The sequence below is a fragment of the Artemia sp. Qi Xiang Cuo genome, chromosome 14, assembly GCF_049724085.1.
Source record: "Artemia sp. Qi Xiang Cuo chromosome 14, ASM4972408v1, whole genome shotgun sequence".
NCBI lineage: Eukaryota > Metazoa > Arthropoda > Branchiopoda > Anostraca > Artemiidae > Artemia > Artemia sp. Qi Xiang Cuo.
In genome coordinates, this window is record NC_142807.1 from 56,985,997 (window position 1) to 57,013,862 (window position 27,866).

The following is a 27,866-nucleotide window of genomic DNA, read 5'->3' on the forward strand; positions in this document are numbered from 1 at the left end:
AGGTCAATTCCATTGCTCTGGCAATTGGGGGCTGTTGATAATTGACGAAAATGTTATAGCGATGATTTGGATGACCCATAATTTTTCCATACTTGCATTGGGATTCCGTATAAGCCAGGAGCTGAATTACCCTTCACTTTTTTCATGGTCTTAACTACTTCATTCTCGGTGACAGATTTTAACAATTCGTAGTTCTCTTTCTTCATTGGTCTCTATAATTTCTTCCTCAAACATGTCCCCGCTCGTTAAATCTCCATCAGATGTGTAGCTCCTTATTCCTTGTAATTCCTTATTTTCTAAGTAGTCCGGCCATCTTGTTGCCTCGATTGCACCTTTTTCTTCGTTTGTATTCCCAGTTTATTCTTTTACAAGCTTTCAAAACTCTTTGGATTCATTCTTTCTAAAGAATAACCTTAGCCTTTCAGCTTTTTCAATCTCAAAATTCCTTTTTTTCCCCTTTATAAGATTCTCATATTCCTTTCTCTGTCTCTTGTAATTCAGATACAGTTGTTGAAAATCATCTCCTTCTTCCTTTAATTTCAATGCCTTCAGTGCCTCCCTTTTATTCCTAGACTGCTCGTCATAGAATGTCCTAATAGCCTGGTTCCCTCTATATTTGCATATTTTCTCTCCCGCGCTGTAAACTACCCTACCCAAAATTTCTAGCGCTGAATGAAGATTCTCTTCTTGGGCTATTTCTGGACTTTTATCCAGTAAATCCTGATTACTTAATCCCGCCATTAAATCCCTAAAATTATTCCTCCACTCTTAGTCTTTTATGAAGTCTACCCCCTGGATGAGATCTACTATTACTTCTATGCTGCTTAATTGTTGAACCTGCTTCCGCGACCTCTAAAGTTGCACTGATAGGAAAGTGATCGGACCCTACAACCCTTAATAAACCAAAATCTACAACCCTTTCACTCAAATATAGACTAGTTAAAATGTAATGAATTATGATTGGAGAATGCCCCGACAAACAAGTAAACTCCCCCAGATTCTTATCATTTCCAAATCTACCATTCAATATCACTAAATTTTCATACCCACAAAATTCTAAACTTGTTACCCCAGTTATTTCTACGACGGGTGTGGTCCCTACTTGTCCTCTACGGGAGAGTCGTAACAATACATACTAAATTAACAATGGATATATCATCTTGAACAGAACCCAAGACCAGTAAAATTTCTACACACGCCCCAGTATAAGCATTAAAGTCCCAGTATAAGCATTAAGCATTATATATATTACACCATATCTGAAGTCCAGGGCCAATTCCAGACCATCCGTTGTTAACTTCTCAAATCCCGTGTTTGCTTCATTTTCATTGTTCACTCCTCCAAATCATAATGTTCTTTTGCCTTTCCCTGCTTTCTACTTTCATTCGGCTTTCTTTGACTCCACTCAACTCTTTTGACAATTGGGTAATATTTTTCTGCATTTCGGATATTGTAATCTTTACAGTATTTGTCTATTTTTCTATCCCACTCATTTCCGGCGCTAATACGGCCAGCTCTTTATAGGACCCCTCCAGCACACAGAGCCTAGCTTCTATGGGTTTTACACAAGATCTCAGGTCATGTAACAATGTCGAATTAGACTGTACCCCTGTTAAAATGATTAAATCACTAAAATCATTTAATGTACGCTTGTAAATATATATATATATATATATATATATATATATATATATATATATATATATATATATATATATATATATATATATATATATATATATATATATATATATATATATATATATATATGTATATAGTTATTGCTCGTTTGATTAGTAAAATACAAGGAGAATGTCTCTCACTGCCACCTTTGTCCTAGAGGCAGATTAATGTTCTAATTAATGTTCTAATTAATGTAAACTTCTTCTTTCAATATGTCTTGCCAGTATCGTGTTATTCTTTAGCTTTAAGTCATAGAGTAGCAAATCAGCAATTCCAATTGAATAAGAAATTCCTAGGTCAATTTAATTCCTTTTAAACTTTTATAGAATTCCTATGCTCCTGAGTGACGAGTGACAATCTCGACATTCATTTTATTTACTTTTTCGGGCGGCACTAAAATAACGCGTTCCTTCGTTCCATTGTAACTTTGATTACTTTGCGAATTCATCCTGTTGGACTGACGATAATCGTTGTCAAATGTTCTCTAACCACAGATTCTGTTGTGCATCATTTTAAATATTTATTTCCCAAAAGATGCCATGACCTTTAGTAAAAGCTACTACAGAGCAAATTCAAAGCTATTTTTCTGTCGTTCCAGCCTTAACGATAGCACCCCTTCAAGCGAAACAGTTAGTTTTTCGTTACTTTTTGTCGAACCTGTAATACATCCTTAGTCTATATCAACTAAAAAAAACAAAAAAAAAACAAAAAAAAACGAGAAACTGTACACAGCCTTTGGAGTGCCAGCTACCTTCACTTAAGGTTATGCATGCATCCAACATAAAAGAATATTAAAATTTATATGAAATATACAAAATATATAATTTTATTATTATATATAATTATTATTTATTATATTATTGTTAGTATCAAATATGTTATTACCATTTACTATTCTACATCAATTTTCATATTATATAACTATTTGATAAAAAGCATAATAACTCACATGAAAAGGCAGCAGAGATAGGGCATACTCTATAACCAGTCGAATAAGCCGTTTAGAGTAAAAAACAAATTCATCTCTCGAAGTTTCTTTATTTCTTATGAATGCGTGAAGTCCTTTGATTTGAGGAGTAGTTGGCAAAACATGACAAGATGTGGGAATAGGTTGGCCAACATGAGATTGGGCTAACTGACCTCGTACTTTGACACCTCTCTGAAAAAATAAAAATCAAGTTGGCAAAAGAAAGGGAGGGCTAAGCCTCTCCTACTAAAATATTCTACATCAGCTAGTAAGATCCACATCCCACTGAAATAAAGCAAGAAAAATTAATTTTAAGAAGAAAAAAAGGTATTGATCAGGCTATGGTCTATACAAGCAATGTTGCCATATCAGCTTATTTCGCTAGGGATGAAAAACAAGAAAATTAAAGATCCTACATAATAATGTGCGCAAGTGCCCATTTTTCTATATTAAAACATAAAAGGTAAAAAACATCAATTACATGATGATTTACAGAAGAAATGTCGCCATATACTACAATTTTGCTATGGGATGATCAATAAAAAAATAAAAAAAAACATTCTACAATAAGATTCACAATTGTCCATCGCTCAGTGTTACAAAAAATAAAGAAAAAGAGCTATCGATCGTACGACAATTTACGGAATAAATGTTACCGCAAAATTGTTAGGGACAGGGGGCACATCTCTTTTTTTTCTGGATTTGTTGAAATAGCTATTGAATTGGGGGCACATCTCGATCCTCCTGATGAGAAAACTGGGTGTGATCATTCGTTCTAAGAACCTGTTACCATCTAGCTAGATTATCCCACTGTTTAACTAATGCATTAGATTTACTATCGAATATGGATGTCCACTTTATGCAGGTACTCTTAAAACCCTATCCAGAAGGTTTAATAAAGGCGAGCTGTGGCACCGATCGGGTAACTTTGTAACCACTCACAGAGTAACTTGATATGGTGTCAATGGTTTTTACTGCCTATTTACAACCCTGATCCCGACGACTTATGTCTATTTGTACTGCCATTTGTCAACCCAATTCGGCAATCATGTCGAAACATGTTACGGATGGATAACTAGCCTGAGAAGACATCCATACTGAGTACTAGAAGAAACTGAGTATTAGAAAATAATAGTAAAACACAGCAATTTACCAGTATTTTTCCATTCATTTTTCTTTTCACTCTCTTATAATTTCCAATTTATTATTATATAGATTTATGCTACGTTCTGACTGCGCGACGAACATTTGCAGGTGAAAAAAATATTTTGCGGGGCAAAACGAAAATCGCTTGGCGATTCGCACTGAAGACCATTTTTCTTTAATCTAACTTGAAAAGAGGGCTGATATGGGTCAGGGGAGAGAGGGGGCAGGTGATTAATTTTAGCTGGGAAGCAAGAAGTATAATTATCTAACAAATGCTAAGTATGTTTAGCATTAGAAATATTTTGGTATAAAAGATTTCAATTCTTTTATATAAGAATGAGCATTCTATATAAATTATTTCAGATTTAACTGAACGGTTTGTAATGTATTAGGAACATTCTATTGACCAGATGTACAGGGAACAGGGGATTTTAGCAAATAGCTTATGATATTTTTTCCCTTTGTTTATTAAGAGCTACGCTACTCATTTCAAAGATTGAACAAATACCAAATACATTTTAACCTGATTCATTAAGCGTTTTTGCCACCCTGCCTAAGTAAAGAACGATGTGGGCTCAATGTGTTTCTTTTTTCTCCATACCCGGGCACTTCGTATCGAAGTTGTCGAAGATACTTCAAAAAGGGCTCATTCAATTGGAAATTGGAACAGCTAGTGCCCTTTTTAATAGTCGAAAGTCATTGCAGGGCAACTAGCCCCCCCCCCGCACGCCCATCATTCTCCCAAACATATCCAATCAAAATTTTGAGACACCCATTTTGTTCAGCGTAGTTGATTTTCAGATAGAAAATATGTTTTTGAGGAGGAGACTCCCCCACAACCCTCGGGGCAAGGGTTTTAAGTTATGACCTGAGGGCATATAAGAAGGATGCTGGCACAATGTACTATTATTTTTTTTCCTTTAGAGCAGGGCACTTCATATGGCAGGCGTTGTCGTAGAAACTTCAAAAGCGGCTCATTCGATTGGGAATTGAGAGTTCTAGTGCCATTTTTAATAGTCGAAAGTAATTGGAGGGCAAATAGCCCCCCCCACGCCCATCATTCCCCCAAACACATCCAATCAAAATTTTGAGATAGCCATTTTGTTCAGCGTAGTTGATTTCCCCCCCCCACAACCCTCAGGGCAAGGGTTTTAAGTTTTGCTCAGGGGGAATATAAGGTTTTTATAGAAGGCGGTGTCGTTGAAACTTCAAAACAGGCTCATTCGATTGGAAATTCGAAGGGCTAGTATCCTTTTAAACACATCCCCTAAACACATCCAATCAAAATTTTGAGATAGCCATTTTGTTCAGCGTAAATGATTTCCAGATATAAAATATGTTTTTGAGGAGGACACTCCCCCACACTCCTCAGGGCAAGGGTTTTAAGTTATGCCCTGGGGGCATATAAGGTTTATATAGAAAGTTGTTGTATAAATCATAGGCAGCACGATCGCGCTGTCTAAGTAAACAACGGGGACACTCGAGAACGAGACAAGAAATGGGGACTAAGTAAAGAGGAGGACAACCCCCCCCCCACAAACCTCAGGGCAAGGGGTTTAAGTTATGCCCTTGGGGCATATAGGAGCGATGTTGGCACAATGTATTATTTATTAATTTTTTCCTTGAGAGCAGGGCACTTTCTTATGGACGAAGTTGTCGTAGAAACTTCGAAAAGCGCTCATTCAATTGGAAATTGGAGTGACTTGTGCCCTTTTTAATAGCCAAAAATGATTGGAAGGTGACTAACACCCCTTCTACGCCAGTCATTTCCCAAAACACATCCAATCAAAATTTTGAGATAGCCATTTTGTTCAGTGTAGTTGATTTCCAGATAGAAATTATGTTTTTGAGGACAGTCCCCCCTAGCCCTTAGGGCAAGGGTTGTAAGTTATGCCCTGGGGGCATATAAGATTTTTTATAGAATAGTCGAAGAGGTTTTTTATAGTTGTCGTAGAAACTTTAAAAAAGTCTCATTCGATTGGACATTCAAAGGGCTAGTGCCCTTTTTAATAGTCGAAAGTGACTAGAGGGCAACTATCCCGCCTCTCACGCCCACCTTTTCCCAAAACACATCTAATCAAAACTTTGAGATAGTCATTTCATTCAATTTAGTTTTAGGTTCTGGAAATTAAGTCTGTGAGGATGACATCCCCCCCACAGCCCTCAAGGAAAGGGTTGTAAATTATTCCCAGGGGGCATATAAGATTTTTTTTATATAAACCGTTGTCGTAGAATCTTCAAAAAGGGCTCATTCGTTTGGAAATTGAAATGGCTAGTGCCCTTTTTAATAGTCTAAACTGATTGGAATGCAACTAACACCCCTTCCACACCCACCATTTCCCCAAATGCATCCAATAAAGATTTTGAGATAACCATTTTGTTCCACGTGGTTCAAAGTTCAGGAAATATACCTTTTAGCAGGACTCTCCCCCCACAGTCTTCAGGGCAAGGGTTATAAGTTATGCCCTGGGGGCATATAAGGTTTTTATTGATATGTTTGTCTTTGAAAAAAGCTCATTCAATTGAAAATTCAAAGGGAAAGTGTCTTTTTTAGCAGTCGACAGTGATTTGAAGACTAACCCCCGTCTCAGGCCCATCTTTTCTCCAAATACATCCAATCAATATTTTAGATAGTCATTTTATTCAACATAGTTGAAAGTTTTGGAAATTAGCTCTTTAAGGATAACAACCCTTCCTCCCCCCCACAGCTCTAAGGGCAAGGGTTGTAAGTTATGCCCTGGGGGCATATAAGGTTTTTATTGAAAGCGTAGAAACTTCAAAAGGGCTCATTCAACTGGAAATTAAAAGGGCTAGTGCCTTTTTTAATAGTTGAAAGTGATTGGAGACCGACTAACGCCCCTCTCACGCCCAGAATTTTCCCAAACACATCCAATCAAAATTTTAAGATATCCATTTTGTTCAATGTAGTTGAAAGTTATTGAAATTAGGTCTTTTAGAATTATAACCCCCTCAGAGCCCTCAATGCCGGAGTTGTAAGTTATGCCCTAGGGACATTTAAGGTTTAAATATAAATCTGTTGTAGAAATTTCTAAAAGGACGAAATTTCGAAATTGAAAGGGCCAGGGCCATTTTTAATAGTTAAAAGTGATTGGAGAGCGACTACCGCCCCTCTCACGCCCACCATTTCATAGACAGCAAGACAGCGCTGCCTAAGTAAAGAACGATGTGGGCACAATGTATTATTTATTTTTTCTTCTCCCTACCCGGGCACTTCGTATCAAAGGAGTTGTCGTAGAAACTTAGAAAAGGGCAAATTCGATTGGAAATTGGAGTGGCTAGTGCCCTTTTTAATAGTCGAAAGTGATTGGAGGGCAACTACGCCCCCCCCTACGCCCATCATTCCCCCAAACAAATCCACTCAAAATTTTGAGAGAGCCATTTTGTTCAGCGCAGATGATTTCCAGATAGAAAATATCTTTTTGAGGAGTACACTCCCCCACAACCCTCGGGACAAGGGTTTTAAGTTATGCCCTGGGGGAATATAAGGTTTTTATAGAAGTTGCTGTCGTAAAAACTTCAAAAAAGGCTCATTCGATTGGAAATTCAAATGGCTAGTGCCATTTTTAATAGTCAAAAGTGATTGGAGGGCAACTAGCCCCCCCCCACGCCCATCATTCCCCCGAATACATGCAATCAAAATTTTGAGAGAGCAATTTTGTTCAGCGTAGTTGATTTCCAGATAGACATTTTTTTTAGGAGGACGCTCCCCTACAACCCTCGGGGCAAGGGTTTTAAGTTATGCCCTGGGGGCATATAAGGTTTTTATAGAAGGCGTTGTCGTAGAAACTTCAAAAAAGGGCTAGTGTCCTTTTTAATAGTCGAAAGTAATTGGAGGGCAACTAACCCCCCTCTCACGCCCACCTTTTCCCCAAACACATCCAATCAAAATTTTGAGATAGCCATTTCATTCAAGGTAGTTTTAAGTTTTGTAAATTAGGTATTTGAGGATGACAGCCCCCTCAGAGCCCTCAGGACAAGGGTTGTAAGTTATGCCCTGGGGGCATATAAAGTTTTTATAGAGCGCGTTGTCGTAGAAACTTCAAAAAGGACTCAATAGATTAGAAATTGAAATGGCTAGTGCCCTTACTAGTCGAAAGTATTTGGAAGGCAACTAACACCCCTTCCACGCCCACCATTTCCCCAAGCACATCCAATCAAAATTTTGAGATATCCAATTTTTTCCACGCAATTAAAGTTCGGGAAATTATACCTTTGAGCAGGACACTCCCCCCACAGTCTTCAGGACAAGGGTTATAAGTTATACCCTGGGGGCATATAAGTTTTTATTGAAATCTATGTCGTAGAAACTTTAAAAAGGGCTCATTCGATTGGAAATTCAAAGGTCTAGTGCCCTTTTTTATAGTCAAAAGTGATTTGAGGGCAACTGGCCCCCCTCTCTCGGTCACCTTTTCCCCAAACATATCCAATCAAAATTTTTAGATAGCCATTTTGTTCAGTGTTGTGGATTTCTAGATAGAAATTATATTTTTGAGGAGGACACTCTCCCACCGTCCTCAGGACTGTAAGTTATGCCCTAGGGGCATATAAGGTTTTTATAGAACGCGTTGTCGTAGAAACTTTAAAAATACCTCATTCGATTGGAAATTGAAATCCCTAGTGTCCTTTTCAATAGTCGAAAGTCATTGGAAAGCAACTAACACCCCTTCCACGCCCACCATTTCCCCAAACATATCCAATCAAAATTTTTAGATAGCCGTTTTGTTACACGCAGTTCAAAGTTCAGGAAATTACACCTTTGAGCATGACACCCCCCACAATTTTCAGGGCAAGGGTTATAAGTTATGCCCTGGGGGCATATAAGGTTTTTATTGAAATTTTTATCGTAAAAACTTGAAAAAGGGCTCATTCAATTGGAAATTCAAAGGGTTAGTGCCCTTTTTATCGTCGAAAATGATTTGAGGGCAACTAACCCCCCTCTCACACCCACCTTTTGCCCAAACACATCCAATCAAAATTTTTAGATAGCCATTTTATTCAACGCATTTGAAAGTTTTGGAAATTAGGTCTTTAAGGATGACAACCCATCCCCCCCACAACCCTCAGGGCAAGGGTTGTATGTTATGCCCATGTTATGAAAATTGAAAGGGCTAGTGTTCTTTTAATAGTCGAAAGTGATTGAAGGGCAAATAACCCCATCTCACGCCCACTATTTCATAGGCAGCGCGATAGCGCTGCCTAAGTAAAGAACGATGTGGGCACAATGTATTATTTTTCTTCTTCTTCATACCCGGGATCGTTATATCGAAGGAGTTGTCGTAGAAACTTCGAAAACGGTTCATTCAATTGGAAATTGGAGTGGCTAGTGCCCTTTTTAATAGTCGAAAGTGATTAAAGGGCAACTAGCCCCCCCCCCTCTCCTACGCTCATCATTCCCCCAAACACATCCAATAAAAATTTTGAGATAGCCATTTTGTTCAGCGTAGTTGATTTCCAAATAGAAAATATCTTTTTCAGGAGGAAACTCCCCCACAGCACTAAGGGCAAAGGTTTTAAGTTATGTCCTGGGGGCATATAAGGTTTTTATAGAAGGCGTTGTCGTAGAAACTTCAAAAAAGGCTCATTCGATTGGAAATTCAAAGGGCTAGTACCCTTTTTAATAGTCGAAAGTGATTGGAGGGCAACTAGCCCCCCCACGTCCATCATTCCCCCAGACACACACAATCAAAATTTTGACATAGGCATTTTGTCAGCGTAGCTGATTTCCAGATGAAAAGTGCCCTGGTCTAAACAACAACAACAACAAAAAGCTAATACATTATACCCATATCAATCTTTACTATAAAAATATACAGCCTTCCAATCACTTTCGATTGGAGGGCACTTTGTATCGAAGGAGTTGTCGTAGGAACTTCAAAAAGAGCTCATTCGATTGAAAATAGAAAGGGCTGATGGCCTTTTTAATAGTCGAAAGTGGTTGGAGGGAAAGTAATCCCCCTCCCACACCCACCCTCCCATTTGACTTTATGTTTAAAAACTAAATGTTGCCATAAGATTAATTCTTAACGCACTGTGTAAACGCTAATTCCCAATGAGGCATCTCCAGCAGTATCCTAAGAACGACTGAGGGTATTATGTTTAGACGTTCGGGGCTACTTCGACTCTTAAAATTTAAGCAAATCAAAAGAGCGTAAGTGTATCTAAACAGTCAAAAAAAGTAAAGAGATTTTTTCGCCAATGGTATCAAGTTTTCCATTTCAGGTCAACTAGAGGAGGTATGAAACTAAATTAAACACAAATATTTATGTCCAGATTTTTAAGAGGGTGTATGTTTTTAAAACTTGCTGAAAATTTTTCTCCAGCATACGAATAGCAGGCCAAACTATAAATTCTTAAAAAAACAAAAAAATTTAAAGTATTATTTTCTTTTTCTCTGAAAAGACTGTGTCAATATAAAACAAACAGAAATTAACTAAAAAAAAAGTTTTTTCCACAAAATAAGTTTTTCAAAGAAAAGTAAAGAACTCCATTAAACAAAAAATGAGCAAAAATAAAATCAAATAATCTACCAAGCGTGAAACTACCACAAATCAGCATCGATAAATAAATGAAACCCAGAACGAACAGAAATTACAATAAATAACCGAGTCAAACTCAAAACGAGCAGAAATTAACATAGGCTGGGCTCATAACCCCTGTGCCTTCCCAAGGCCAGAAAATAATTTGCACTTTACTGAAAAAAATACAAATGAATGTGCATTGTCAGTTTAATATACATATACTGATATTTAGTAATCAAAATATTAATATTATTTGATTTACTAAAGTTATAAAAATAAAAACATTTATAATTAAAAAAAAAACTTATTAAAAAAACTTAAAAAAAACATTGAAAAACTTATTTTGTGGAAAAAGTTTTTTTTAGTTAATTTCTGTTTGTTTTATATTGACATAGTCTTTTCAGAGAAAAACAAAATAAGACTTTAAATTTTTTCGTTTTTTTAAGAATTTATAGTTTGGCCTGTATGGTCAGAGAAAAATATGGTCTATTAAATGTTGTTATTAATTATGGCCCGTTGAAGACTTATTAGAAGTTGAGAAATCTAGTGAGTGACTGCAGTCTAAGCTTTTAAATTCAGTTGAAGGAGAGAAACGTACTAAAAAGGAAGCAAACTAAAAGCAAAAGTAACCTGAAATATGGTCTATTAACCCTAGATATGAACCGTTGAAGACTTACTAGAAGTTGAGAAATCTAGTGAGTTACTGAAGTCTAGGCTTTTAAATTCAGTTGTAGGCGAGAAACGTGCCAAAAAGGCAGGAAACTAAAAGAAAAAGTAAACTGAAATATGGTCTATTAAACCTAATCATGGGCCGTTGAAGACTTACTAGAAGCTGAGTAATCTAGCGAGTTACTGAAGAATAAAGTTTTGAAATTGGTTAAGGATGAGAAACGTGCTGAAAAAAAAACAGGCTGAAAGCGAAAGTTAACTGAAATATGGTCTATTCAATTTCATACCTTAATTAACCAGATATTACACAATCAATTCAATTACTACTGTGTTTTCTGTCAAGCTGTCAGTCCTACTGTAAAAGATATTACTTTTTTTTCAATTGCGAAGGAACATGCTACACGACCAATTCAAGTACACCTATGCTCTCTTCCGCTCTTGTGACAATGATATCAGGGTGAGCTATCAAAGGAACAGTGTAATGGTCGAGTTCCCCCCGTATTCGAATTGCTAATATATTGAAAATTCTACCTTTTTTAATTGCAAAAGAACAAACTGCGCAACCGATTCCTTAGCAACTTTATCCCCCCCCCCCTCTTGGGACAATGATATCAGAATGAACTATCAAAGGAACATTATAATGGTGGGATTTACCCATCCTTCGAACTACCGATATGTAAAAGGCGCTACCTTTTTCAACTGCGAATGAACATGCTGTACAACCAGTTCAATTGCAACTGCATTTTCACCCCCTCTAGGGACAATGATATCAGCGTGAGCCATCAAAGGCGCAATATAATGGTCAAATGCTGGCTTTACAAATCTCTGGTATTGTTGAAGAACGCCAACAAGATCCCTCCCTCTTTGCTTAATATCTCGCCTCAATCGCCTTGCCAAGCGTATGTCCGAATCTGTGTCCACAAAGATCTTCATATCGATGTACTATAATACAAAAATAATGACAACATAAGCCGATTAAGTAGAGAAAACAAGTGAATATTTAAACAATAGTAGCTAATTATTATTTAGGCTATAATCTCTATCATAAATATGCAATTATATTATTTTAATATATGATAAGTTACTTATTATACATACAATATTACAATTTGTCATCATCGTGATTTATTAAACATTATTATTACATAATATGAGACACAAGAATAACTAATTCAAATAAATCACGACTTGTTCAATACAGTGTAGAGTAAACCATTATATACGAATATTTATATACACCCATGGACGTTGAAGGTAGATGACCAGTGTCGACTCGCAGTGCTTGAAATTAAACGTCTCCACCGCACTGCTGGTATTACCTACCTTGATCGAATCTCAAACGTCGAACTTCATGAGCGCCATAAAATCCAATCAACAATCTTCACCAAGGTCCAACTCCGGCACCTTGGCTGGCCTGGTCACTGTCAAACAGATGAGTTAGTTCCGTCTCCCGAAAACCATCTTTGGAGGCCCAATTCACGGTTCTCATCCTCGTGATCTTCCCCCAAAGAGGTGGAAGGAAAACTTTGCGCCTCATCGTCTTTGGGACCTTCTCCACCTAGCCAAAGATCGTGGGACATACAGGAGCCATATCCACACCATTACGAAGAAAGAAGCCCCAAGACGACCTTCAAGTCGGATGGAACTTAAGTCAAGTAAGTCAATAGCTGAACTCAGTAAAATAAAAGAAAGGCAAATGGAAACTAATAATTAAAATTCACGAATAAGAATAAAATTAAAACATACGCGACCCTTATCTATTTTCGTTGTGATATCATAACGAATATAAATAAGAAGATTTAAAAATATACTCTTTTATCTACAAATGCAATAAAACTAAGAAGTTTTTTTCTTCTTGCTACCACGAAATATCGTAATTTTTTAAGACCAAAAATGAAAGTTTGGTACGGTCATGACATAAATGTTGTCTTTCAATAGTTATGAAATTTTATAACGGCCCGTAATTTTCAATTTAAATCTCAAAAAATTTAAATTTTTCCTGGCACCAAGAGGAAGAAACCTTTTTTTTTTTAGCACATTAGTAGATAAAAGCGTGAGTGTTCAAATGTTTTTACGTATACTCATAAAGATATGTACAGAATAAGGGTGAATACTAAACAACGACAGAAATTATTTTTAACAACTAAATACTTTTTTGAAGCCAATATGACTAAATTTATATAAAAATGCGCTTAGGTATATTTTCCATACTTTATAGCATCTTTGAGCTTTTTAGTCACGACCATAGTTTTATTCTTTGTACCAGACATTACTTTATTCTATATTTATTATTGTATTGCTAAAATAAGCCTGTTTCTGCCATTTCAGTTATTAATAGTAATTTCAAATAGTTCACTCTAAGATAAATACTGAATAGCAATAAGTTGTTACTAGTAATTCCCAAATACGCATTAATTGCTGTAGAGTTAAAAATTTAGCTCAGAAACAATATAAAATATATGCATATACAATGTAATTTTTTGCGTGCAACCCAGTGATTATAATGTGAAATATTATATAAATATAATATAAAATATATAACATATAATATAAATTATAAAAAGTATAAAATAAAATATAAAATATATAAATATCCTATGTGATTTTTTGCATGCAACCCAGTGATTATAATGTGAAATATTACATAAATATAATATAAAATATATAACATATAATATAAATTATAAAAAGTATAAAATACAATATAAAATATATAAATATCCTATGTAGTTTTTTGCGTGCAACCCTGTGATTATAATCAGAACACATCCAAGATTCAGCTGTATAAAAACTCTTGACATAACCAGTATGTGATATGATCAGGACTTGTTCAAGGCAGTGTAAAGTAAACCATTATGTGCAAATATTTATATAAACCCATCGACGTCTTCAACTTTACACTTGAAAACGCCTATTGGTTGACCCAATACCGTATTCTTTGACCGCTGATTCCATAGATTGTTTATTCCTTGGCTGAACAAATACTATCTCTCTCTTGTGGGAAACTTCAAAGGCCTTTTTGGAAGTCTCCTAGTCATGTGGTACTTAGAAGGAGGGGGAAAGAAGATCAACAAGGATGTGTTTTCTTATGGATAATCCTATGGCGTACAATCATATTCCCTGCTTTTTTTCGGTAGATATGGGTGAGTGAAGCAGACTTTCTTCACAAGGCACATCGTACAGTTCACGGACAATCTTGGTTCTTCTGCGCTGTATCTTTTCTAGGACCTGTATATCATTTTAAAAAATAAGGATGCCACGGACACTCAAGCCTCAAGTCAAGGACATGCCGGTGACTTGCAGAATTTCCTAAACACTTAAGGGGGTCAGTTTGAAATTTTCTCTTGGCGATTACAATAGATTTGAAAGCAGGGTACGACACAGCATCTTTGCATGGGCACTGATTTTCATTTTGTGATCAGCGATGACTCAAAGATATTGCTTAAGAAACTGCTGATAGAGCCAAATATTGGGGATATAGTTGGAAAGTGCAGAAAAAGTAATTAAGAACATTCAGGTCATACATCTTCTTCGTCTTCAAAAACCGTTATCACTTGGGATTCAAAGAAAATACATTTAACCAAAGCTATATTGCCACAGAATTTCAACTAAATATTGCTCAGCTCAACATCACCACTAGGTTAACACAATCTAGTAAGTTGTTTAGAGTACCATACCACAATTACCTGATTAATCATAGAAGAGATTTTGTGTGCGAGATTCGTCCAACATTGAGGGCGGGTTCCAGCGATCGTCATTCTGGGTCGAAAATTTGGAACATAATTCTAGCTAAAATCCTGGAGCATTTTGATAAACGCTTGTTTTAGAGGTTGCTGAAAATTTTCCTGAAAGTTAAATTGGCCAGTTCTTTTTGTTTAGTCAGCTAAATGTATCCTCTCATGTCCTAAATCAAAAAGTGTTTGGTATTGTGAGTAACATCCCTGTTCTTCTGCAAAAATCAGAGCTTATTAGTATGATTCCCGGTCTTGTGATAAAATTGGAAATTCCAAATCCTTCTGCCTTGAATTTCCAACCGATGCTGCCTTAAATAAAGCTATAAATGAGGGTTTGCATTTGGGATACGAGCTTTTTAAAATTAGACCTCTCCAGGAGTTATTACCAACATGTTACCGTAGTCAATCGCCGAACCACATTGTCGGAAATTGCCCACTCCTATCGACTAATCAAAAGTGCTCACGATGCGCTGGTGGACATTGTAATACAAGTGATATGCACTGAAAGCCCGAATTGCGCCAACTGTGGGGGAAATCATGTTTCCTATAGTCTCAGATGCGCAGTGTTAAAAAAAGTTCTGAATAAGGATAAAAAATGATTGCTATTGGCAATAGATTTCGCTATGTTTCACTTAATATTAACGGAACCAAAGACTAAAATCTTCTTATTGATGTGCTTCTTGATTATGATACAGTTTTCCTACAGGAACATTTTCTAACTAAAGTCAATACAGATACTCTTAAACGGTTACCCACCCACCACACGTTTGTACGTGAAGCTAAAAAACTTCCGGTCAACCCTCTGGGGGCCTTGCAACTTTAGTTCGTCTCGCTAAGAAACCTGAGCTTATTTCTTCTGATCATAATTTATTGGCAATAAAATGCAGTAATATGGTCCTCAGCAATGTCTATAGGCCATGCAATCGCAAGAACATTTCTTCCCTATCTGTCTTCGCAGGTTCTTGTAATCGACTCAGAACTCGTCTGCTAACAGTGACAAATCAGGGATTAAATTGGATTGTGGCTGGTGATATCATTGCCAAACTTCTGTCCCAATCTGAAAGAAGTGTCCTGTTTTTTGAAGCTTTGCCTAGTGGCTATCAGTTAGTCAATAAAGATAAACAGTTTACCAACATTCATAACCGTGATGGTTCTAGATCAAATCTTGATCATATTATAATTTCAAGTGGATAACTCGTTATTCCTCATGTCATTGTTTTGGATGATAAAATTGAGGATGGTCACTTGCTTTAACTTGCGAAATTGAGTCGTCTGCTCTATTGGCTTGTAACCATTTTTCTTACCATAATAAATGGTTTGATAGGCAAATTCGAAACGAGTAAATTCTGAAGTTTATTTGCATGTTCTTTGCTCGTTATTATCAAGCCTGAAAGTGCCTTTGCACCTTTTACAAACCTCTGTAAGGTCATCGACAGCTAAGATCGATATAAATTGTTACTAATACCAGATTGTACATTGTTTGAAGGCAGCTGCTTCAGCTTCAGTTCCTGTTGAACGTGTTAGATTTGGCACCAGAAAACCATTATGGAATGTGTGCCCAGAAGTGGAAAAAGCTAAAGAACACGCGAAGTTTTGGCTTCGCCTTTGGATTGCTTGTGATTGGCCCAAGCCTGATTAAGTATTTAAAATTACGCAAAACTCGAAACGTCGGTTTAGATCTTCTCTGTTCACTGGCCATCCCTCGAGTTCTAATGGTCCCTCGAATTGAATGTCTTTGTTCTACATAGTCAAGAGCAGTAAGTGTGATTGCACCACTAGTTTAAGTATCAAATATACGTTGCTTTGCTCATTTTACTTGTGTTACTTCTACATTTAAACATTATATCATGTTCTTGCTTTCCCCATCGCCAACTAGAGCTCTCTACTGTGTTCTCCGTTCAGTCCATATATTGTCAATATTTAGTGGTGATATAAATCAGGCTTTTAAGAGTGTTAAGAAATAAAATGCTCCTGATAAGGATGGTCTGTGTTACATTCACTTCAGCATTAAGTATCCATTATTGTTAACACACATTCAGCTCCTATTCAAGATGTGTTTAGCCCAGTCCTTCGTTCCAGATAGTTTTCTTTCGGGAATTGTAACATAAGTTTTGATAAAGGGAAAGGACGCAGATCAGTGTTCTAGTTATCGACCAATTACACTGTCCTGCTTTATGAGAAAGCTATTCGTGTATGCTGCATTACCTGAAGTTTTGATTAAATGTGATTTTTCTGATTATCAAGTTGGGTTCAGAGCCGATTTTGGTTGTTCTCAAGCCCATCATATACTTGGTCAGTTGCGGGTCTCGGCAAAAATTCAAAAAGGCCACTTTATTTTTGCTCGGTTGATATCTCGGGCGTCTTTGACAACGTTGTACATTCGCAAGCGCTTCACTAATTAGTTAAAGGAGGAGTTAATTCTTCCATAGCAAAAGTTCTTCCGTATTGGTCTTCCAAGTCATCCGGTCGGTTAAAATAGATGTTAGACATATCCAAGCCTATTTTAATATAGAAGGTGGCCGGGCAAGGTTGCGTTTATGCTCTCCGTGCTTTTTAAACTACGTGAGTTGATAGTTTGCAAAAGCTGCCTATTGTTGTATTTTTAGAAAATGCCGCTTTTTCTCATGTTACATAAGGTAATGATGCACTACTAGTTTTCTGATTAATGCTTTTAGTACAATTGGGCTTTCTGTAAATGCTTCAAAATGCGAGTTTCTGTCTTTTAATATTCCTAAACCAGCTCCTCCTTTACATGTGGGTACAATGCTACTCAAGTGTATCTCAAAGTTGAAATGGCTTGGGATTGCTTTTTCTGAAACACTTTCGACTACATGCTCGTCTCTGGTTGCTAGTGCTCTGCAGTGTATTCGCTTCTCATATGGTAAAATGTTGCCTAATAGAGGGAGGTACAGCCGCTGAGGCTTATGTAAACTTTACCATAGTTTTTGTTCTCGTAAAATTCTTTTTCTTTCCGGTTTGCAGCCTTTAATGCGCAAAAAAGACCGTCTTCAGCTAAGGAGAGACTATTTTAAACATTGTAAATTCCTGTTATATTTACAGGTGGCCTGTTATATAAGGTGGTACAGAAATCACAAGATTATTTCTCATTTTGGACTTATCGACCTTCTAGAGCTAATTGACAACATCGCTAAGGACCTGAGGACCAATACTCCGAGGAACAAATGTGCCAGTGACCTACAAAAGGAGTCTTCGCCGTTGAAAAAAAAGACAAAAAAAAACATCCAAAGTCCAAAAAACTTTCAATTAAACAAGCGAAGCAATATACATACAATTAATTCTCACATATACAATTAGCTAATAACCTCAACGAAAAAACAAAAGCAACTGGCAAAAATACGACAATTAATCTAAATATATGGTGTAATACATTTGTAGACCAAGGAGATAGAGGGAGTGACTTACTTCTAGTAGGCGAGGGGAATAGAAGGCAAGGATTCCTTCAAAAATGATAATACTTGCTCCTTACATTATTTTCTGGAAAAAAAAGGAAAAAAGACAATGAACCTTCTTGCTCAGATAGAGATAAAAGGTAACACAAAAAAAGAAAAAAACAACAAAAAAAGAGAGAAACACACAAAAAAAGAAAAAACAAATGCCTGTTTGTGCACTGATACGAAAAACATATATGTTACAATTGTATATAGCAACCCCTTCTAAACAAAAAATATTATATACGTGTTTAATGCGTCAAATTCCAATTCAACTTGGTTGTTCGACTACGAAATTATTTAGTGTCCCCTTATTTTTGACAAACTTATGATCAAATTAGGACATGTATTACGAACTTTCAGGGGCGCTCATGAAAGTTCATGAAAAATGAACGGGGGAGGCAATGCTTTTTTTTAGCAGGGTTCCTTGATTTTATAAAAGAAAATACACAATAAATACATTTTTCAAAACCTAGAGGGAGAAAAAAAACTAACGGGCAATTGCCCCCTGGTCTTCTGATTTGTAAAGTGTGTTATAAATTATTAAGGCAGTCATAGCATTATTACCGGTACACTGGTAAGGCTGGTCAAAAGGTTCAAAGCACCAAAACTATTAAAACTACTAGTGCCTCTCCGATGAGGTACAATTGATAAATGAAGTCATTAACTCATTTTATTATGTATCGTATTCGTTTATTTACAATTTACTTATGTTTTGATTATTAAAATTTTCTATTGCATGCTCTTGTATATAGTTTTGCTTATTATTTTGTTCAACATTTACGCTCATACTTACACTACACAGAAAATTGTAACTTTACAGGACAAGGAGAGAAATAATTTTGATTAAATAATAAAAGAAAATCACGTCTATACCCAAATTTTAGCAAATTTAAAATTATTGGGTCATTTGAAACAGTTAGGGGGGGGGGGGTATCCAACCACATATAACACATATGAATCTGTATGTAATTTTCTAGTATAGCATAAAATGCAAGACTAGAAAAAAAATCGTAAAATTAGTATGAACGCAAAATTAATATAACATTAGTTTTATATTTTTATGAAACAAATTATTATTTCTGACGGTTACACAAAAAAAAAAAAAAAAAAAAAAAAAAAAAAAAAAAAATCCCATAAACATATCATTATCAGCACATGCTCTAAAAGGCTCTCAATTCATAATGAATATGATAAAATACTTACAGAAAGATATATGTTTCTCTCGGTTGCCCTAATCGGTGGGGCTAAAAAAACAGCTCCTTCAGAAGTTCTAATAAAATTTCACGAAAACTGTCATATACAGATTTACACGTGATGATCGTCAAATGTAAAAAGCGAGTTTATGCAAGGGAGGAGGAGTTACGGAGATTTCACTAACTTCTTCAATCGACCTTTCCAATAACTGCACCGATGAATCCCCACCCCTACTGTTCCAATGGTCCCCCTACTATCAAAAATGATAAATAGCGCCACAAAAATTCACTTTTATATTTGACACCCCTTCCTCCCTCCATTTAAAGTAGTGTCTAAAAACGTATCAATAAGAGCTTTTTGACTTGTAAGTAACAAAATGACAGAGACTGTTCACTAGACAAAAAGGTTCCCAGCCTACGATAATAGTTCCAGTTTTTTTAACCGTTCATGACATAATTTGAAGGGAAAAAATAATCGTGTCAAAATTAGTATTTAAATAGGTGGATATTTGTAGATGTAAGCAGCTAACTATTCAGAAAAAAAAGGCTCACAGTTGTTGTTTCTCTTCGGTGAGTCATAAAATTATAAATAGGAACATCTACACTTTTTCCTTGTTTGAGTCTTCTGACAGTAAATATAAGCAGATCAAAATCAAAAGCATCTGGATGGTCAAAATTATATTCATTGCATGCAGCTGAAGCATGTTGCTCTGCTGTCAAGACCTGAAAGAAAAAGAAAATCTAAGGTACTTGTTAATTATTCAGAACACCCCCAAGAAGTGAAGTTAGTTTAATCCTAATGAAATATACCAAAATATGATGAAAATACATTATTTTAAAGAAAAAAATTATGGGAACTACAGTTGAAAATTATGGAAAGCAGGCCGCCCAGTACGAATTATATTAAACACCTAACCTAACCAAAATACCAATTCTAAATATTAAAAATTTAATTAAAATATACCTACAACGTAGTTTTTCCACTAAGCCTAAGCTAATTGTGTCCGAATACAGATAGCTAAATCAGTTTTTGTCAGATCATGCAAATCAAAATTTTTAAGTGTGTTCTGAATAATTAACAAGTACCAAATCTAATTATATGATTTCGTACACGGTTTCACCCAACAGCTCCTTATATTTTATATTTGTTGTTATTTATTGGTTAATTACACACCCTCGCAAGCGACACTTCCGGTGTGCAACCGATTGATTTTGTTTGTGGTGTTTGCTAAAAAACTATTATTACTGCTACCAATAAAACAAAGCGATTGCCAAGTAAGGTGAAACTAAGGAGAATCCAAGTGTGCTTGAATCCCATTAGTTTATTCATGTAACGTGTTTTCACAAGTCAATCACAATATTAATTATGTCTCATGAAAAACAGCCCCGCCTTTTTAAAACGGGTTTAACCAATATTTTCGATTAACTAAAGCTGAGTGACAAACCTAGACCGACAAGGGAATGTAATTTATAGAGGGGCAAGTGACGCTGCTTCTTTAATTCTGAAAAGTTATTCTGTAAAAATATTAAACCAGTAAAAATCACAAAAGTTTTTGAGGCACAATATTACCACAATATTACCACATGCCACATGTAACGTGTTTTCACAAGTCTATCACAATATTAATTATTTCTTATGAAAAACAGACCAGCCTTTTTAAAACGGGTTTAACTAGCTTTTTCGACTAACTAAAGCTGATTGACAAACCTAGACTAACAAGGGACTGTAATTTATAGAGGGGCAAGTGACGCTGCTTCTTTAATTCTGAGGAGTTATCTGTAAAAATATTAAACCAATAAAAATCACAAAAAGTTTTTGAGCCACAATATTTTTTACAAGTAGATTCTCTGTTTCTCTGTGGTTATAGAGGAAGTATTTTTGTTTTAATATGTTTTTGAATAGTTTGCAACCAGCAAATCCAAGTCAAAAGCATCTAGAGTTTTAAATTATGTTCATCACATGCAGCTTATAGCCTGTTGCTCTGGTATCAATCGCTGCAAGAAAATATATCATCTTGATCCACATTAATGTTCACAAATGAGCAATATCTGTTTATCACGGTGATTTAAAAATCATACTTAGCAATATCAGTTACTTTTTCAAGCAATTTATTGAGGTGAAAAAATTAATCTGGCAACAGCGTTTTTTTACGGCAACTACGTAAACTATAGTTCAGATTTTGTATTATAAACAACGGTAACACTGGCAAAATACATAATCTTGTGTGAGCATGAACTGTTCATTGACAAAACCCACGAATATTGTTTATCACAACAATTCAGATTAAAGATTGTAAAAATTTATTGAAGGATTGATTAAATGAACAATTTTTTTCAGCTGAAAGTAAGGAAGAACATTAAAACGAACAGAAATTATTCCATACGAAAGGGGTAGCCCCCTTCTACCTTCTTAGCGCTTTAAAAAGTTTCTTACTGTTCTAATTAAACAGTCCTTGTATTTCAGGAGTCTTTCTTAGAGAATTGGGACGAAAATCCAACTTTAGCGTAAAGATCAAGGCATTGAGGAGGGGGCAAGCCCTGTCAAACATAAGAATTTCTGTTCGTTTTAATTTTTTCCTTAGTTTCAGTTGAATTTCTTTTATTAAATTTATGATCGTTTTTTAAATAACACCACGAAATCCAGATCCCCCCCATGGAAATTTGCATCCTCCACGCAAAATCCCTCCATTTAAGGTTCCTCCCGCATATAATACCCTCCCACCACTATAAAAAAAATTACACCGGACACATCCATTCTCCCTGAATTTTCCCACCAGAATATTTCTTGTGGACGATTCCCCCTGAAAGTTATTTTTAGCACAATTATATTTGAAAAATACCTTCATTTCTTGATAGTTTTTCAGATCACGCGGGAAATTTCCCTCCGTGGATAATTCTTCTCGAAAATCTCCCCTCCCCCCAAGTGAAAAGTTGCTTCCGCAGAAACTCCCCCATGGAATATTTCCCCCGCAGAAAATTCTCTCGTGGAGAATTTCTTGTGTGGAAAATTACCCGCACATAGATAGATCCACTAGACAATTCCAACCCGGCGAAACTTTTCTCCGGACAATTACCCTTAACATTTCCACATGTCAAATTGCGTCGGCAAAGAGAAAGAAAGAGAAATAAAAAGAACTTCGTATAGGAATTCTGGCAAATTTCCCAAGCGTAAAATTTCCCCCTGGAAAGTTCAACCCCTGGAAACTCCCCTCACCACTCAAGATTGCCAAATCAATTCTTTCTTCTTTAGAGAGAGCCATCATTCGATCTGAGAACGAAAAATAATATAAATAAATAAAATATAATAATTTGTATGCATCCAGACTTTGTGGAGACCCTGTATACCTAAGAATATGTATTAGCGAAAAGTAAATTTAAATACATAATACCGATCACATCATAAATTTTTTACAGTTTGACCGTTTGACAATAGCTAAGTTTTTTTTTTAGCAAATCAGTGTGCCAAGGTCTTATAGTTTTTGACAGAAAACAATGTCAAAGAAAATCTTTGGGCTCTGATCTTACTCCTTAGGTCATTTTTCGCAAATACTTTTCGTCATTCTGCGATCAGTGGTCTAAGGACTTTGACGAGATTGTCCAAGTTCTGACTTCAATGTTCTGTTTGGATGTCAGCTGTAAGATCGTACAACTTTGATGAATAAAAAAATTATAATCTGAAAGATCTTAGCCCTTTGATGAGGAAAAAAACAATAATCTGAGCAGAAAGAAATAAGATCTTAGCACTTTAACGACTTGAAAGCGGAATTAATGTGAGCAATGGAATGCTCAGCTCATTTTGTTGCTGCAATGCCTAAAAGACATACCTAACATCTTTACAGTTCTTACATGATAGCGGAAAGCCTTTTGTTAAAATGATCTTTAATCAGTTCACGCTTTGATCCTCTTGGCCTAAATTGGGTTCAACTAGGCCTAGACCTGTCCAGCTTGAAAAAAAAATGATAATAATAGGATGGTTTCATATGATGTGATTTTTTTCCTTTACCATCATATCAGATCAAAAGAAGGATTGTTTAACTCTCTGATCTAAAAGCTATAGTCAAATTTCTAAATACTGTGAAATTTTCTCAATATTCTCCAAGCAAATTGTAATTTTTCAAACATTTTCTTTGAATAACACTTATTTGCATCTTTTTCTGTTTGGGAGTTTCTAAAATTAATGCTAGGAAGACTAAGTTGCTTAAACTAGGAATCAATGAAGGTGAAGAGGTGATGCTAGCTAGCAAGAAGATCGATCAAGAGGACAGCTATATTTACCTGGGTAGCATTATTAGTAAAAATGGTGGATGCAGTGAAGATGTAAAAAGAAGAATAGCTAACGTCCAGGGTATTTTTGTTTGTGTTTTTTTTTTTTTTTTTTGAAGTTGAAAAAAATTTTTAAGGACAGGAAGATAAGAATGCAAACCATGACTAGAATATTGGAAGCCACGGTTATATCTGATGAAGGGTGATAGATTTCCAAAGATAATTTTTTGGCAATTCATCTGATACCAAGTGAGAAGTATTTCCTCACCGAATGGGGTGGGAGGAGGTCAAAAGGGAGGATTTAAAGGAAACTGCAAGTCTTTGAAAGGGCTAAAGAGTGAAGCCTTGAATATATTGGAGGGAGGAGCGTATACAACTGTGTGGCCTCAGGCGGCTTTGTGCTGCAGCGAGTTGTTAGTGGTAGCAGTAGTAATGATAGTGGTTAAGTAGACTTCAGAAACGTAGGCACCTTATAAGCCAGAGTAAGATTCGTTAAATATATTCCAGAGGAATTGTCTACGGACTGTTGTAGATATGAGTTCAACTAATCGTATGTCTACAAACAAGCTGAACAAAAATATATTTCTATCCCACTTCACAAAGCTATAATGAAATAATGCTTGAGATGGCTAGGAAAAATTTTACTGATTAAAACGAACGATTGTCTAAAATTGCTATTTTTAGCCATTCATCCGGAAAATCGTAAGCAGGGTGAAAAGAGTTCATAAGGGACGGTTTAAATGAAAATTGGAACCTCATGGGAGAAATTAAAGAGTTAAGATTTGAATAAATTGAGAGAGAGGAGAGTTCGCAGCTGTGTTGGCCTCAGGTGGCTTGGTGCTGCAGTGTAATGTCAGTGGCAGTAGTAGTAGTAGAGTCTCTGAAACAGGACAACAGAATGTGTTCAACCATAGTAGTAGCTGCATTTTCGTTATCTTTATCAATATCTAATGTTGTACAAACAAAAATAATGCTTCCTTTCCAAGCAATATATTCTCATGTTGGTTCTTTTTGTCCCAAGAAACTTATAAAATAACAACTACTCGTTGAATTCAATTGTATAACATGTCTTACCACACAGTTTATCACTTTAGCTACTGTTTTTAAGAAGAACGTAATAGCTTTAAAACATAAAATTGAATATTTCAGCAAAACTCAATGAAAACTCAGTAAAAATTTTAACCTGTTCCTGCTAAACTTAAAAAGAAGTCGCTATTTTCTGTACAAAGATCACAATCAGTTCTAACGGCGAGTCAAAATTCACCAAAGGACAGTTGTGGTCATAAGCAGTACAATCACATTTCAGTTCAGTCTTAAGCCATGTTGCCAAGTAGAGCTTAATGAACAAAACGCAAAACGAAAATCTATTTTCCTTTGTTGTGTTTAAAAAACAGCTTTCTCTCAGTTTCATTAGTTGATGCGCTTCCCAGCTTGTTTGTAAAACACCTAATGAAAACGTGGCTTTGCAGACACATATACTTCAACTTTTGGCTGCTATAGCCTGGGTAACTTCAATCTTGATGTGCAAAATTATTCAATGACCTGGGTTTTGGAATCCTTTTTAGATTGAAATCCTTTTTAGCTCCATTATATCGTGATTTGAGGTCGAAATTACTAAATTCTGTATGAAACCAAAATATTGGGCATCTTTTGCCATTTTGCATAAATGTTTTCGTTCTTTAGAATGGTCTATGCGGATATTCTGTACAGCCTTCTGCTACTTAGCAACACAAGATTCAGTTTCATCCTAAACAACACATTAGCACTTTTCCTGAAAGGCATATTATATTAAGGGTGAAATTAACTCTAAATTCTTTTGACTACCATCAACAGACAAAAAAAGTTAAGCTTATACAATTTTATTCGCTTGACTATGTAGCGCCCATAATCTTTAATTGCGTTTCTTTTTCGAATTACTTTTCGGACCATTTCACTGTCAGGTCAAGATACGTCAACCATCAATACAAACAAGCAGTGAAGTTGATTTTTAATTTCAGTAATTTACCGTAAAAACACATTCACAGTGGTATGATTCTGGCAGTGCACTCCAGTCCACGGTAGCAGGTCCTTAAACTAGATTCTGATGAAGTCTACCTCTGCTTTGGTGACCAAATTCCAATCCTCCTAATGGAAAAAGTACCTTCATGTTGGCGGGTATTCACTTTTAAATGAGATAAAAAAGAGAATCGTTTTTTTTCGGCCGGATTAAAATAAAAAAAAACTTTCTACTTATGAACTGATGAAAATTTATTAACAGGCTTTCTTTTTTAGACAAAAATACAAGGGATTTTTTTTTTTTTAAGAAGTTCTAGGCAATCATTAAAAAATTTCGATTTCAACCAAACATAACTGCTGGAATTTAGATCTGGCAGACCTGGTAGACCTTAAATATCTGGTAGACCTTACCAGATATTTTAAAACATTTCAAGCTGAAAAAAGTGATAAAAAATCCCTAAAGAATCTTATTAAAATCATATCCGTTTGAACTTAGCATCAGTTATTCTTCTTCTTTTTCTATTTTACAGCAGGCGGGCTTTTCAGTAACATTATTTAGCCCTTTTCCTTTTGCTTCACTCTGTTGGCTACAGAGCTACTGGCTTGATTGCCTCATTTTTATTAGATATATTCAGATATCTTTCAGCAGATTTTTCGACTCTAGGAGTTCAAATATAAGATGATAGATGTCGATTTCTATGCTCTGTGTGCAGGTATAGTTGGCTAGGCTCTTGGCTGATAGTGGGATTTTGTGGTGTTTGAAGTATTTTAACAGTTTAGAAAGCAAGGTATGTTGTGCAGACGTCGGCATATTACATTCAAATAGGCAATGGTCAATTGTTTCATTATTCATATTACAATGCCTGCAAAGAGGGGACAGGGGAATTGATCAACTTGAATTAGAAAACTTATATGAGAATGCAAGGAAATTTAGTCCATTTGTTCCAAAACCAATTCTATGATAAATTTTAGAAAGATACTTATTGGGAAAGGGGGAAAGGATAGGATTAATCTTATTAAAAATTAATATCTGATAGCCTCCATCGGTAAATATCTCTAATTGGGATTGGTCTCCCACTTGGCTGGTCAATATTTATAGCATTTTTTGCTATTTCATCAACCTGATGATTACCACTTATGCCAGAGTGGCTAGGAATGTACTGAAAGTAAGTTTTTATGCCACTTGAAGCAAGATTATCAATAATACTGAGACACTGATAAGTATCAATGTCCAATTTATATTGAGGAGCTGAGGCCAGCAACTCCAGGCTTGATACGTAAAGAGTCGGAATAGATGATAATATTATTCAAATTTTCAATCAAAGATTGGTTTTTCTTCAGGTGTTCTAATGCCATGATTATGGCATTTAACTCAGCAGACATTATAGATAAATTATTAAATAATCTCTCGCCCATTGCAATTTTCAGGTGAGGAAGGAAAACACCACTTGCAACCTTCTCATCCATTTTTGACCCATCAACAAACACTTGGAAGTGATTTTTATAGGTAATTGTATTAAGTTCTGCAAATTTTTTCTGAACAAAAGCAATGGGGGTTAAATCTTTATTCCATTTTGAAAATTCAGTATTTATTATGGGAAATGACCAATTCCATGGAGGGGATTGGGGGAAAGTAGGTGCAATAGTTTTTGCTGGTACAGGGAACTTCTTTTGAATATTAGCATACTCATCTGCAATACCTCTATACATGGCTGGATTTCTTAACCAATTATGTAATGTGTGTGAGCTATTTGATTCAATTTTTGTAAGATGTTTTATCAAGAGAAACCTACGTCTCTCCCTTATTGTTGTTAATCCACTCTCCATAAGCAGAAACTTGGTGCTTGTGGGTTTCCTAAGAACAAATATTAGACGTATTATATCATTTTGTGTTGTTTCAATTTTTTGCATCTGGGTCTTTGCACATGCACCATAGACAATGAGCCCATAGTCAATATGGGGTCTTATATGTGATTTATAAAACTGGAGTAAGGTTTTCTCCTTACAACCCCAGGGTGTGGAAAGAAGTCTTTTTAGTATATTTGCTTTTCTATAACATTTTTTTATTGTATTTGAAATGTGGAGGTGGAAATTAAGTTTTTGGTCAAGCATGACACCTAGGTAATTAATATTATTATCTTCTGGAATAGTTGTTTTATTTAGAGTTAGTTTTGCATTAACATGGTTTCGCTTCCTGTGAAATTGGATTATTTTTGACTTGGTGG

At 35.7% G+C, this 27,866-nt stretch overlaps 1 protein-coding gene across 1 annotated transcript in view; it reads right to left on the reverse strand.

The window, feature by feature from the left end:
• Positions 1-25,792, reverse strand: part of LOC148944679 (uridine-cytidine kinase-like 1) — a 39,345-nt gene extending 13,553 nt beyond the window's left edge. The window contains exons 1-4 of the mRNA XM_089099992.1: positions 25,787-25,792; positions 19,936-20,124; positions 11,695-11,946; positions 2,633-2,842 (exon numbers count right to left, since the gene is read on the reverse strand). Of these exons, the coding sequence (XP_088956118.1) occupies positions 2,633-2,842; positions 11,695-11,946; positions 19,936-20,124; positions 25,787-25,792 (657 nt within the window). The remainder of the gene's footprint in view (positions 1-2,632; positions 2,843-11,694; positions 11,947-19,935; positions 20,125-25,786) is intronic.
• Positions 25,793-27,866: the final 2,074 nt, after the last annotated feature.